This window comes from Sardina pilchardus, chromosome 10 (genome assembly GCF_963854185.1).
Source record: "Sardina pilchardus chromosome 10, fSarPil1.1, whole genome shotgun sequence".
NCBI classification, from domain to species: Eukaryota; Metazoa; Chordata; class Actinopteri; order Clupeiformes; family Clupeidae; genus Sardina; species Sardina pilchardus.
The window spans coordinates 9,758,338-9,771,490 of NC_085003.1; the positions used below are offsets into that span (position 1 = coordinate 9,758,338).

General features: G+C 44.0%; 1 protein-coding gene across 1 annotated transcript in view; it reads left to right on the forward strand.

Annotated features, from left to right (window-relative positions):
• Positions 1-13,153, forward strand: part of abcc8 (ATP-binding cassette, sub-family C (CFTR/MRP), member 8) — a 59,623-nt gene that overhangs the window by 8,659 nt on the left and 37,811 nt on the right. The window contains exons 5-8 of the mRNA XM_062548106.1: positions 2,573-2,815; positions 6,023-6,211; positions 9,892-10,056; positions 10,586-10,741. Coding sequence (XP_062404090.1) covers positions 2,573-2,815; positions 6,023-6,211; positions 9,892-10,056; positions 10,586-10,741 — 753 coding nt within the window. The remainder of the gene's footprint in view (positions 1-2,572; positions 2,816-6,022; positions 6,212-9,891; positions 10,057-10,585; positions 10,742-13,153) is intronic.

A 13,153-nucleotide genomic window follows, 5' to 3' on the forward strand; every position in this document is an offset into this window, starting at 1 on the left:
GACAAAGCAACTCAGCCAATATTGGATGCAAGTTATTGGCCTGATGTTGTCTTAGATCAGAGGGACATTTTCTCTCTCTAAAGGAGCGGCTTTTCTTTTACTTGTGTTGTGATGATCACCCCCAGTCTACTGTCAGTGTGTGGTACTATTATAGAGTTACGTGAAGATCATGATGCTATTGATGATCATGATGGTACTGATGATCATGATGCTATTGATGATTATGATGCTATTGATGATTATGGTATTGATGATCATGATGCTATTGAAGATCATGATGCTATTGATGATCATGATGCTATTGATGAGTATGATGGTACTCATGATCATGTCGGCTATGGTGATACAGTAATAAGGACCTAACTAAAGTGTTCAGTGTGCGTGGGCAGTAGTGGTGCAGGCAGACTGCCAGCTGACTCCAGGGGGTTTGTGTCCGTGTGGTTCGTTGCAGGGTGCATTCACCTCCCCGTGTCCACATGCACACACTGTCAGGTCATGCTGATAATGTGATGGAGCGCAGAGAAAAGTGAAGTTGGCTGGGAGAACAGAAAATGTGTGGGGTTTTGTCTCTATTGTGTGTCTGTGTGTGTGTGTGTGTGTGTGTGTGTGTATGTGTGTGTGTGTGTGTGTGTGTGTGTGTGTGTGTGTGTGTGTGTGTGTGTGTGTGTGTGTGTGTATGTGTGTGAATGTGTATGTATATTATTTTTTCTCAGATTTTCCTCTGTCTCAGTTCTCATGTTAGAAATACATCTATGGGCTCTATCTATGAGTTAAATCTCGGACCTTCTATAAGTCAGAGTAGTTATTCTTAGATCACCAGAGATCTAATTTATCTTTTAAAGGACCCATTGCCCACGCTTATCTTACTGTAATGGCACCACTTAAGCAGCGTTATTTATTGCTATCCAAACAAGACCTGTTTATTGCTCATGGTAAACCTCAAGCTGTGAGCCAATGCAGTAGGTTTCTTCCAGCAGTGCAGTATATATAAATAGCTGGCCGTGCGGTGGCTGTTCCCATATGCATGGAATGAAATCGTCTGATCAATCTGACACTGGATGTAACCTACTTCTTTCTAAAAGCTGCAAGCTGGCTACCTACAGTAGGAGCTTGTCATATGTTAAAGTGGCACAGCACCTGCAAAGGAGTGCAATAATGTAAATGTCCTGAAACATGCATGGCCTTACCCGCGCCGTTTAGTGTGTAAAAAAAGCTTTCTGTGTGGAGGCACGTCATCAGCAGTTTCAAGGAAGTGGCTGTGATGCAGGTCAGGACTAAATGGAGGTTCAGGAAAGCGCTGACGTCCGCCTCTCAGATTTTCTGTGAGCTGCATGTCATGCTATTACGCACAAAAAAGCACTCACCTTTAAAGTAAATGGAGGGAATGACCTTCAATGACATTCAAGAACAAAGACACCCACTACCAACAAAATGCTGTATGGACTGATTCATGTCAACTGCTGGTCGTAAAATCAATCTGCAAATGAAGTCCTACTGCCGAGATATGCAGTTAGGGTCTGTGTTTGAATAGAACCCACATATTGACCCTATGCTTTTTAGGGTTGCATTTTGACCCAGTCACACTACTAAGGGCAGTGCTGTGCTTTGTGAGTGCTCCCTTGATCCTAGTGGATTAGCATTAGCCTTGAGTCAACAGCATCCTGAGCCCACGCATGCAGTGTGAAAGTAAATCATGCTCTCCACAGTTCAGCTGCAAAGGCCACTGCCACATTTGCAGAGGACGGCTACAAGTTGACCAAGGACACTCAAAATAAACTGTTAGACTTTATGAGCTGGGCTAGCTGGTAGCTGTAACTAGCGCTGTGGCTAAATGCAGGACACTTACAATGTGGCATTTGTATTGCTCTCTCTCTCTCTCTCTCTGAATGTATGTATGTATGTTTTGTATTTGTATACATATGTGTGTGTGTGTGTGTGTGTGTGTGTGTGTGTGTGTGTGTGCGCATGCGTGTCTATGTGTGTATGTGCGTGTCTGTGTGTCTGTGTATGTATCTATGTGTGTGTGTGTGTGTGTGTCAGAGAGTAAGTATAAGAGATTATGCATGTACAGTATACACTGTTTATGGTGTAAGTGTTTGATTCTGTGTGCTCTTCCAGTCTGGGAGCTTTGCACAGGCTACTGTGAGCGCTGCTAGCCTCATGTGCATCCTGTGTGGTAATATGATACAGCACTATAACATGATCTCTGTTACATCTATATTGGTGTTTGCATACGGTTATACTACCTGCTGTCTGAACTATAAATATTCTCTGTGTTAATGTGTCATCTGCGTGGAAGTGTAATGTGGTTTCAGGCTAATAGTTGGGTCTAAGCTAGTGTAATCCTAGTGCTACCAGTACCATCAGTTGTGTATTAGATATGCCACAAGTGTACCAGCATGTTACCATGATTTATGTACAGTATGTGTTTTAGAGCTTGTTTGTGAAAGCATGTATGTAAGGTATGCCTGTGCATCTGTCACTATTAATGTTCTGTGTAATTATAATGATCATCTTGCTTTATATTAGTAGGTGTTGTGCACTGATATCCTGCGCTGGTCTTGTGTTGCAGCGCTACGTCTGCTTCCAGCAAGCCACAGAGGTCAAGCCCCCAGAGGACCTGCAGGACCTGGGTGTCCGATTCCTGCAGCCGTTCGTCAACCTGCTGTCCAAAAGCACATATTGGTGGATGAACACCTTCATCACCAACGCACATCGCCGACCCATCGACCTCAAGGTCCTCGGCAAGCTCCCCATCGCCATGCGAGCGCTCACCAACTACCTGAAGCTACGCAAGGTTTTCGAGGATCAGAGGGTAGGCTATGCCATGTTTGCTGTTAAAGGCATCCTATGCAAGTTTTTTTTTTACTTTAATATAACAGCTTGTCTGCGTCCAGGGGGAAAGGACAAAACTGCATATACCTTTAATAGCCTGGAAAGGTCTCACTGTTCATTATAGTATATAGCCATGGTAAACATTTTGACATTTGTTATTATAAAGCCCAATTCACAGCAAAGATTCCCGACGGAATGAGACTGACTGACGGCGTGAATTAAATGTTGAACGTAGTTGGAAGCCGTCGCAAAGCCATCGCAGAGCATTCAACATGTTTAGTCGCAGTTGCAAGGTTTTAGAATGTCGCGTCTCGTCTCGTCGGGAATCTGTGATATGAACCCTACTTAAGAAATAGCAGGGCATTTGTTCTGAGATTTACAAGTCATTCTGCACTTATGAATCTCAGATCCCACATTTGTTTTATGGTGATATAGCATTAGCAGTTGGTTTAGCAGGTTAACCACATTAGCTAGTTTCTGGCGTAAGCTGACTGGAGTTGCAAGGGAAATTTGCAGATATGCTTGCACTGCCCAAGACACTACTTAAGCAATCAATACCTATCAAGCAGCAATCAATTCCCCAATACCAGCAGTGGAATTTGCAATTAAATTGAACTGGCAACCTTTTTCACAAATAATGGCTTTCATAAACCATCTGATCTGATTAACTGACAAGCTGTGATCGTGTGCAGTATTTAGTATTTAGAGGCATCTCCCATGCTTAAAAAAAGGGGAAAAAAGCATTTGTGTGTGTTTGTGATACTCTTGGGTGTTTGCATTCAGTCCCATCTGAATTCTTATTTTCACAATTGTATTGTTCTGACGCACTCTTGCACTCTTGAGATCCAGGTCAAGGTTGACTTTATTGCAGCTGCTGAAAGAATAAACAGCCTTGGAGACTTCTTCATAAAAAGAAGGGGGAAAATGACATTTTACCCTCCCAATCATCATATTTTTTGCTGTTTTCTTAGTATATTTGTTGGGCTTTTTGCCTTTATTTGGATAGGTCAGTGAAGTTTGACAGGAAGTAAGTGGGAGTGAGAGATGGTGTGGGATCGGGAACTGACCGCAGGTCGGGTTTGAACCTGGTCCCTGTGGGCACTTGGACCCAAACATGGTATGGACGCTGTAGCCTCCACTGTAGAAGGCCCCCGCCCCCCTCCCCCACAATATATTTTAAAACATAGTATGACATTTATAAGCATCATTAAATAGCCTATTATTACGCTTCTTTCATCATGCCCATTAATCTACTCGTCTTGTTAATGCTGTAGTATCCCTTGAGACACATAGAGATGAACATCACGCTGGTCCTTGGCTTTTGAATGACGTCCTGAAGCTCTGTTCTCTACCACTGACCTGTTCTGACCCGGAGTCAGCCAATCCGAAGGAAGAACACAGGAAGAGCAACCTTTCCACGGCAAACAAACCATGTGAAATTCCCCAGCACGTCCACCCCTCCATGTTACACCCCCCACTTCCTATCCATCCGTGACCCCACACCACCACCCGAACCACCCCACTCCACCATGCAGACCTTTGATGGAGATTTGAATGTGTGTGTGTGTGTGTGTGGTGGAGTTGGTGGTGGTGGTGGGGGGGGTTCAGACGACGCAGTAACCACAGTACAGTGTAGAGTAATGGTGGGGGGGTTGAGGGTCAGGGTGAGGGTTTTCCACTGTTGTGGTGTGAGCCCAGGCTACGTGGACAGTGCGAACAGGCACTCCCCTCCCTCCCCAACCCCCCCTCTATATTTTCTTTCTGGGATGCCGAGAGTGGGGACCCTGATCCCATTTCCACTGTGAACGCGGGGACCCTTTTGACCCCTAGAGGGGTGAAGGAACTCCATGGGAACGAGAGAGCGAACGAGGGAAAGACGGAGTGCGTGCACCGTCACCACGGCGACCCCCTCTTTGAACTCCAGGTAAAACGGATGCTCCGGATGCACTAAGCCGCCGCGGGGTGCGTCAGCGTCACGGCTCACGCGTCCAGGATGTTTTCAGACGATGCGAGCAGTCACGTCTGCTCCAGGCGACCGCTGTGCACTCCGTGCCTCCCCCCCCCCCCCTCCCCCCCCGCGCCTCCACGAGTTCACAGCGCTTGTGCTCCGGCTCGGGTGACACGTCCTCCTTCAAATGAAAACAAATGGCTTGATCAGGGCCCAGGGCTGGAGGGAGGATGAGCTTTAGAAGGGACGCACTCCGGCTCGCTGTTGGGGGCGACTGGTGGGAGGCCGGATATGGGGACTTTGTGTCGGATGGGGAGCCAGGATGTTTGACAGCTTTAGGCAATGGCAGTATTACGTGTGAGAGAGGGAAAAAATGCAGCATATTTTTATGAGTGTTTTTTGGCAGAATTGTCAAAAACTAGGCCTACAGTTCAATCCAGGTCAACTCAAACTCTTCAGAATTGTATTATTCAAGCTGCGCTGTGAGGTGTATGGTGGAGAAATATGTAAAAGGATTTTTTTGCATTTGCATTAAGAGATGCATGCATACTGTATATTGAGTGAATGCATACATATTGTGCCTATTGTCTGAGTTATATGACAGATAAATACAATACATACTGTATCTTACTGTCATGAACACAGACCAAACAAAATATAGCTTATGACAAAAATGAATTACTTCGAAATCCAATGGATTTTAAAGGGACACTTCACCGATTAGCATTAAGCTTTGTATCTTTAGAAAACCGGTCATCTCAAGGCAAACTGAGGGAATGATGCACAACCATTCAAAAACATGACTGGATAGAAATAGAACTAATAGAAATGTATCATTAGAATTATTATGTTTTATGTTCATAGTACATAGCACACTAAAGTTTCAGTGTGTTTTAGTCCTGGAAGAAAATACATTTTCTGTGTGAGAGTTCATGTCTTTCTTTTATGATTTTCACATTCCTCTCCTCTCTAAATCCTGCCCTCTCCTCCTCCCCCTTCTCCCTTTGTTCCTCTCTTCTTTTGTTATTCTCCACATCTTCCTCTCTCTGACTCCCACTTGTCATCTTCCTCTCCCTCTTGTTCTTCATCTTCCTCACTGTCTCTCTCCTCTCCCCCTCCCCCTCCCCCTCCCCATCCACCTCATCCTATCCCCTCTCTCTATCCCCCCCTTGTTATCTCCCTCTTCATCTCTCTCTTTCTCCCTTCCCATCCTCCTCTTCCTCTCCCCCCCTCCTCCAGAGGCCTCAGGGCAGTCAGCCCCAGGGATCCCAGTGGATCTGGAAGGCCCTGCGAAAGGCGTTCGGCAGGCCGCTGATCCTCAGCATCTCCTACCGCTTCATGGCTGACCTGCTGGGCTTCGCCGGGCCGCTCTGCATCTCCGGGATCGTGCACCACATCAGCAAGGAGAACCGCACCATTCAGCCACCGGTGAGAGAGACAGCACATTTCGAGAATACATCTATTTTAAGAACCATTTGCATTTAAGTTTTTTTTTTTAAATATCTTTGAGCTCTGTTATTCATCCTGAGATGAATATCTAAGATGAGTACGCTCAGTGCAGTTGAGTATGCACTCTATAGAACTCTATTTTATGATCTGAAATGCACAGTCTGAAGTGGATGGTTTAAATACATTTAGGGGGTGGCCAGTCCAAAATCACTGCCTTGATTGACAGCGTAATAAGTTCGCCAGACGCCAAGCACATTTTTGAATAAGGTTGTTCTTATGTTTCTTCATCAGTCATGGGTGTTTTTTTAATCATAATGTCTTTTTAACCAATAAGAGTAACATCTGTTACTCCCTTTAAGAGCAAGAAGCGCAACATCAAACAGCGCATTAGTATTTTAACGCAGCTGAAGGAATCTGCTTGCACGCAAGACTGTTTATGCAACAGGAGGATTCCACTTAACGTTGCGTAACTAAAACGTGTGTGTGACTAGCAGAGTATAGCCTACATGCATCCTCACTCACCTATTATTTTCACTCATCCAAACTTCGTTGCAGCGATAAAACATTTTTACACTTGGTTATTTATGGGCAATAATACGCCTGACCATAGCAATTTCTTTAGTTCACCATTTTCATTTTCAACTGAAGTGCATGGTGAAAAATTCCTCACTGCCTTGAATGCAAGATAGAGACAAAACTTGAGTCGCGTTTGGCTCCACGTTCTGCCGAGTGTAAGATATTGTCATTATTATTACCATACTGTCTCTTACCAATGACTCTGGGTCTTTAGCATGACAGCCATGGTGCATTTTCTTTTACTCCATAAACCTGGATGGTTCCACTCTTCCTTTGCTACACATCACAATTACATTTACATTTAGTCATTTAGCTGACATTTTTATCCAAAGTGAGTTACAAAAAAGGGACACGTTCAAGATGCACTGCGAGGGACCGTTCTAGAAGGGGGATAGTGAAGTGGTATGTGCTAGATTAAGCATGTCCAGGTGGTGATAGTGCCAGGAGAGGAGGTACTCTCTGGACAGCTGAGTCACAATCCTCAGTGACTCAGAATTCCTTGTTGGGTTTTAGGGCATTGCGCTGGTGGTCATGTTCCGTCTCTGGCGGTCAGCGGTGTTCATATCCGTGTTGGTGCCCGCAGGTGCCACTGTCTGTTGGCAGGCCAACTCATCAAAGATTTATGGGGCCGGTACCCTGCTGTCTAAGCCTCAAATATCAGACACCAGGTGCCCCCCGGGGAGGTTATGATAGAGTGTCTGTTTCCAGGGTGCAGTGAGCTGTTCTGGCACCACACTGACCTCCATTACTGAAGAGCAAAACAACTCATGGACATGTACTGTATACCTCCATTACTGAAGAGCAAAACAACTCATGGCCATGTATACCTCCATTACTGAAGAGCAAAACAACTCATGGCCATGTACAGTATAGTATACCTCCATTACTGAAGAGCAAGACAACTCATGGCCATGTACAGTATAGTATACCTCCATTACTGAAGAGCAAAACAACTCATGGCCATGTACAGTATAGTATACCTCCATCCATTACTGAAGAGCAAAACAACTCATGGCCAATTGGCCATGTATACAGATCCTCTCATGTCAGACACAAATAGATATTTTGTGTATGCCACCAGACAATAATGATTAGACAGTACGCATTTACAGTACCTCCTTACCATATGCATGGACATAGATTTCAAATTATGTGTAATTTCAAGGTGTTTTCCCCTCATTATCACTTCAGGTAGTCTTTTGGTATAATTCTCGACTTAGACCATTAGTTTTAAGACCATTAGTGTTATTTTTTTGTTAGCCATTTTCCCCATTGCATTTTCAGACAAATATGAAATTGTGCTGCATTTTTCATGAGGTAATAGTATGAGGCTCAGAAAGGATCTAAATGAGAGAATGAGAGCTGAATGAACTTGATAAATGTCAGAGTGCTTATAAATAATTTACAACAGGGTTTATTTATAATCTGGCTGGACCAGCCCTCTGCCCACAGAGAGGATAGATATAAGGTATGAAAGAGAGAGAGAGTGCGAGAGAGAGAGAGTGCGAGAGAGAGAGAAAGAGACAGAGAGAGAGAAAGGGAGAGAGAGAGATGGAAAGATGCCAGATGCCAGATAGAGCATCGCCTTGTTCTATCATAGACAGTTAGGTGCAATATTACTAGCCTGTTCTGTCACATGGGCACATTTTATGGGTGCCAGCCGTCACGCCAGCAGTGGAATCTGTTTCATAAATCCTGACACACATGCACCATACATGATAAGAACAAGGTTCCTGATATGATATCCATATTTTTCCTGCTGAGGTCTCTATTGTTTTCGAGGCCAGGAGGCTGTTGCTAAGGAGACCTCATGCAAGTCTAGAGGTCAGACTTGCCTTTGGTGTTGGTAGACTGATGAAATTACTGTGATATGGACTGATGAAATTAATATGATATAAACTGATGAAATTAATATGATAGTAACAAGGAAATTAGCCCTGCCTCCGAGGCTATTATCCTCTCAGCAGATACCTCCTCTTCAATTACCAGGAATCCTTCAATCAGGCTGCACTGTGATTACTCACCCTGAGGACACATCCTCAAAAGCCACCTCGTCACTTGTGTGATGAGGGCAATCGGACATCGTGTTTGGCGTGATGTGTAACGAGCAGTGGGATTGGGAAGGAGAGAGGACGGCTCTAGGTTGCTGATTAAACGAGACACTGCACATCAGGAAGTCTGGAGCCAGAGTGTCCTTGCTGCTGTAGCCTTTAGTAGCCCCCCTCCTCTGCATTTTCAATCGGGGCAGCAATGTGCTTGCCGTGCCAAGGTCACACTTTCAATTCATCTGAGACCATCAGGGATGTGTTTGTGTGTGTGTGTGTGTGTGTGTGTGTGTGTGTGTGCATTGACCTGTCCTGTGAGTCATTCAGTACATCCGCATTTAACTGGAGGCAAATAGGAGCCAGTGTGGGTGCAAGTGCATTGAGATGCAACATTGAATGATGACTCATCGATTGATGAAAGATCACAGAGTGACGCCGTAGGATTTTCTCGAACAGCACCATTCATGAGTGTTTTATGAATACGTAACTGCAGGTAATAAATGCGAGCAAAATTGAGGAGCCAAAGTTTTACAATCAGGTGTTTGACACGGAGTACTTAAACGTGGCATCAATTTGATTGATGGATATTAAGGGTGGGATGGATGGAGACTGGGAGAATGTTGCCCTGTGTGTGTGTGTGTGTGTGTGTGTGTGTGCATGCGTGCGTGTTTGTGTGTTTGTGATAGACAGATAGATAGATAGATACTTTATTGATCCCCAAGGGGAAATTCAAATTCAATTGTGTGCGTGCGTATGTGCATGCAATGTGTATGTGTATACGTTTACATGTGCAATCTCCATATGTTTTCCCAGAGACAGTTGAGAGAGGGTTCTAAAGGACCCTTGGTTTTCCTTAGTTTGAAGGTTGTACTTGCTTGAGTGCTGATGCGTGGGTGCCCTGTGTGGGTGTGTGCGTGCGTGGGTGCGTGCGTGCGTGCCTGCGTGGGTGCGTGCATGCGTGCAAAGGTTGTACTTGCTTGAGTGCTGATGCTGATGCTGATGCTGAATGCTGATGCGTGGGGTCACTGTGTTGGTCAGGTGAAGCTGCTGGGGGTCTACTTCATCTCATCGCGGGAGTTCCTGGCCAATGCCTACGTCCTGACCGTGCTGCTGTTCTCGGCGCTGCTCCTGCAGAGGACCTTCCTCCAGGCCTCCTACTACGTGGCCATCGAGAACGGCATCAACCTCAGAGGAGCCGTGCAGGTACAATACCAGTGGGGAGCATTTACAGCAGTTCAGCCAGACCACACAGAAGGTGTCGTCACTGAACACAGTTAGACAGAACCTGGTCCTACTGTACCATACTCTCATACATTCCCTGGTCCTACTGTACCATACTCTCATACATTCCCTGGTCCTACTGTACCATATTCTCGTACATTCCCTGGTCCTACTGTACCATACTCTCATACATTCCCTGGTCCTACTGTACCATACTCTCGTACATTCCCTGGTCCTACTGTACCATACTCTCACACATTCCCTGGTCCTACTGTACCATACTCTCGTACATTTAGCTAAGTTCCAGCTGAATGATGGTAACAGTGTCCCGAGTCCAGGTGAATATTGGCAAGAATTTGTCCTAATTTTATCCTAATTTAACTCTAGAACAAATGTTAGACATGGACTATATTGTCATATATATATTGAGTCAGATGTATGTCTACGGTACCTACACATTTCCTACACCTGCATTTAAAAGCGAGTTTTTTTTTGTTGTTGTCCAATCCAGACGAAGGTCTACAACAAGATTATGCGTCTCTGCACGTCCAACTTGTCGATGGGTGAGATGACCGTGGGTCAGATATGCAACCTGGTCGCCATCGACATCAATCAGCTCATGTGGTTCTTCTTCTTGTGTCCAAACCTCTGGGCCATGCCAGTTCAAGTAAGTCAGCCGATTAAATACTTCTTGTGAGGTTAATTTTCGCGCACAGCAATTGTCAATGTACGTTGCAAAAACAAGCAGCAGTGATTAACACACCGGTAGATAACACACTGCTTTGACCTTATTGGTCAAATTTGTTGTCTGTCTATTTACAGTAGGCGTTACATTGTAATCCCTTCTGAGGAATATACAGCTGTCTGCTACTGTCCATTATTAAGTTTGGTTCAGTTGAAATGGTAGATATATTTGTAAATATCCCATAGTTGTACTTTCAGTTTTAATTCATTTGCTGTTATTGACTTAATTGCCTAAGTCTCTGTAAAAATCAGTTTTAAATGGTACTAATAGAATAGTTATTATTTTACATTGATTGAGTTAAAGGTGAAATGCGCCCGTTTTTTACTTTTTACATGGATCTGGCCCAGTACTATTAATAGGAAAAGAAATGACCAAAATCAGTGCTACTGAACTGGAGTAGCTGTAGAATGCTAAAAGTAGATGCTTTTGTCCAACGTGACTCAATAAACATTAAATTCACATTAAAATGAACAGTTTAAAATAGTTGTACCCTAAATGATGAATAGTTGTACCCTAAATATAAGGAATAGAACAGCAAAATAACAATAATCATAAATATACAAACCACAATTCCAGAGAAGGAGGATCAGTTGGTAAATCATTTTACAAATGAGGGGTCACACAAGAAAGCAATCTTGACTTTGTTGATGGAAGGTGGACATAGCAGATGGTCATCAAAGGATGTAATATTAATCGTGTAACCTTTTCAATCTTATCACAAGCAACTCACAAGCTGCATCCGTATCAAAGGCTATTGAGGTTTCCATTTCCTCTGTTTTGATCTAAGGTTTTGCCGAATCACTCCACAGTCCCACACAGATTATTTTGATGAGGTGATGATACCAGGGCAGGCCATAGACAGGGGCAGGCACAGCTCCGTCTCTTCTCTGCTTGGCAGCATGAGCAGTTTCCAGACATAAGCCATTCTAGGTTCAAACTGAAGATAGACTGGACCAATGTAAAAATAACTGCCAATCTCAAAACTCACATGTAGATTTCATTTGAGGATCATTTCTTTACAAAAAAAAAAGAAAAACCTCACCAACTGAGATTTCAATGCATCTTAGTTGAAATGTCACTTTTATCCATGTGTTGTGCTTTTAAGAAATGTTTTGAGCTCTGTAATGAAATCAAAAGCAGTCCCTTTTGTTTCTCCCGATGTCCCATTTCCCTCCTCTCATTAACTGTATCCCCATGGTTCTCCATGCTCTGGTCTGTTCCTCTCACCCACTTACTGCATGGTAAAGCCCTAAATCCCCTCAGCCAGACTGAATTGCAGTTATGGGGAAAGTGATCCTCCATCCTTCATTCTAGTGTGCTTCAGCCACTTGTCCTGGTGTCACATGATTAGTAAAGATAATGGACTCATTTGTTTCTAGAATGTTTTAAGTAGATGTTTGGAGGATCCCTGTGGAGAACTCTACAAGCTCTTTGTTATGATGAAGTGTGTTAGGTCAGCTTTGTACTTCACTGCACTTTGATGACACCAGGCAGCAGCTAATTAAGATCGACCGCTAAAGCCAGTGCTTTTCCCCACTGCCTTCATTAGCCAGTTCTGAAGCAGGCTTGGCATTACACAGTTGAGGTGTCTCATCCAGTGGAGAGAGATCTGTCCTCATCAGTCCTGGATACAGTTCAGGCTTTGAGCTGGGAGAAGGGCCAACGTTAGTGTGGAGAGCTACAATTTTCTAAGAAGCCAACTTTCGGAGGGACTTGTTCAAAATGTCTCATTCAGTGCCAGATATGTTGTCTGTATGCAGACAAGGACTAGAGGGACTCAAATGGCAGTGCAACTTGGTATGGCTGAGATCCACTGACTTCAATTTTGGAAAGGAATCCAAGCTTTGCACTGAATTATTGATGATATCAATCAAAGGCAATTCAGTAAAAGTATTAAGCTCTATAGCTGAGGCATCCACACCCTGTGCTTTTAATTGTAGATAAAAGTAGAAACATTACATACTGTAGTGCAGTGCCAGATGTCCCAGGCACACAGTGACAATGTCATAGACTCCATTCTCCGTGTTGTAAGTCAGTGTACCATCGAAATGAGTTGGAAGCTGTTTGTTTGAGGAAAAGGAACTACATTGTGTTAGTTTAAGGCAGCCCACCCATACATCTGCATGTGTGACTATCCACAGGGACTCAGTCTAGGAAAATAATTAATGTACTGTAATAAGTTAGCAACATCTGTGCTCTATTATTGTGTGCTAGCATTAAACATTTAAACCCCAATTTTCAATTCAGTCACGCTGTCTACAAAAGAACATTTAGCAGTCCCATGTTGCCTTTATGATTAGCTATCTGCTTTCTAATTTGGATGTCTTCAATATC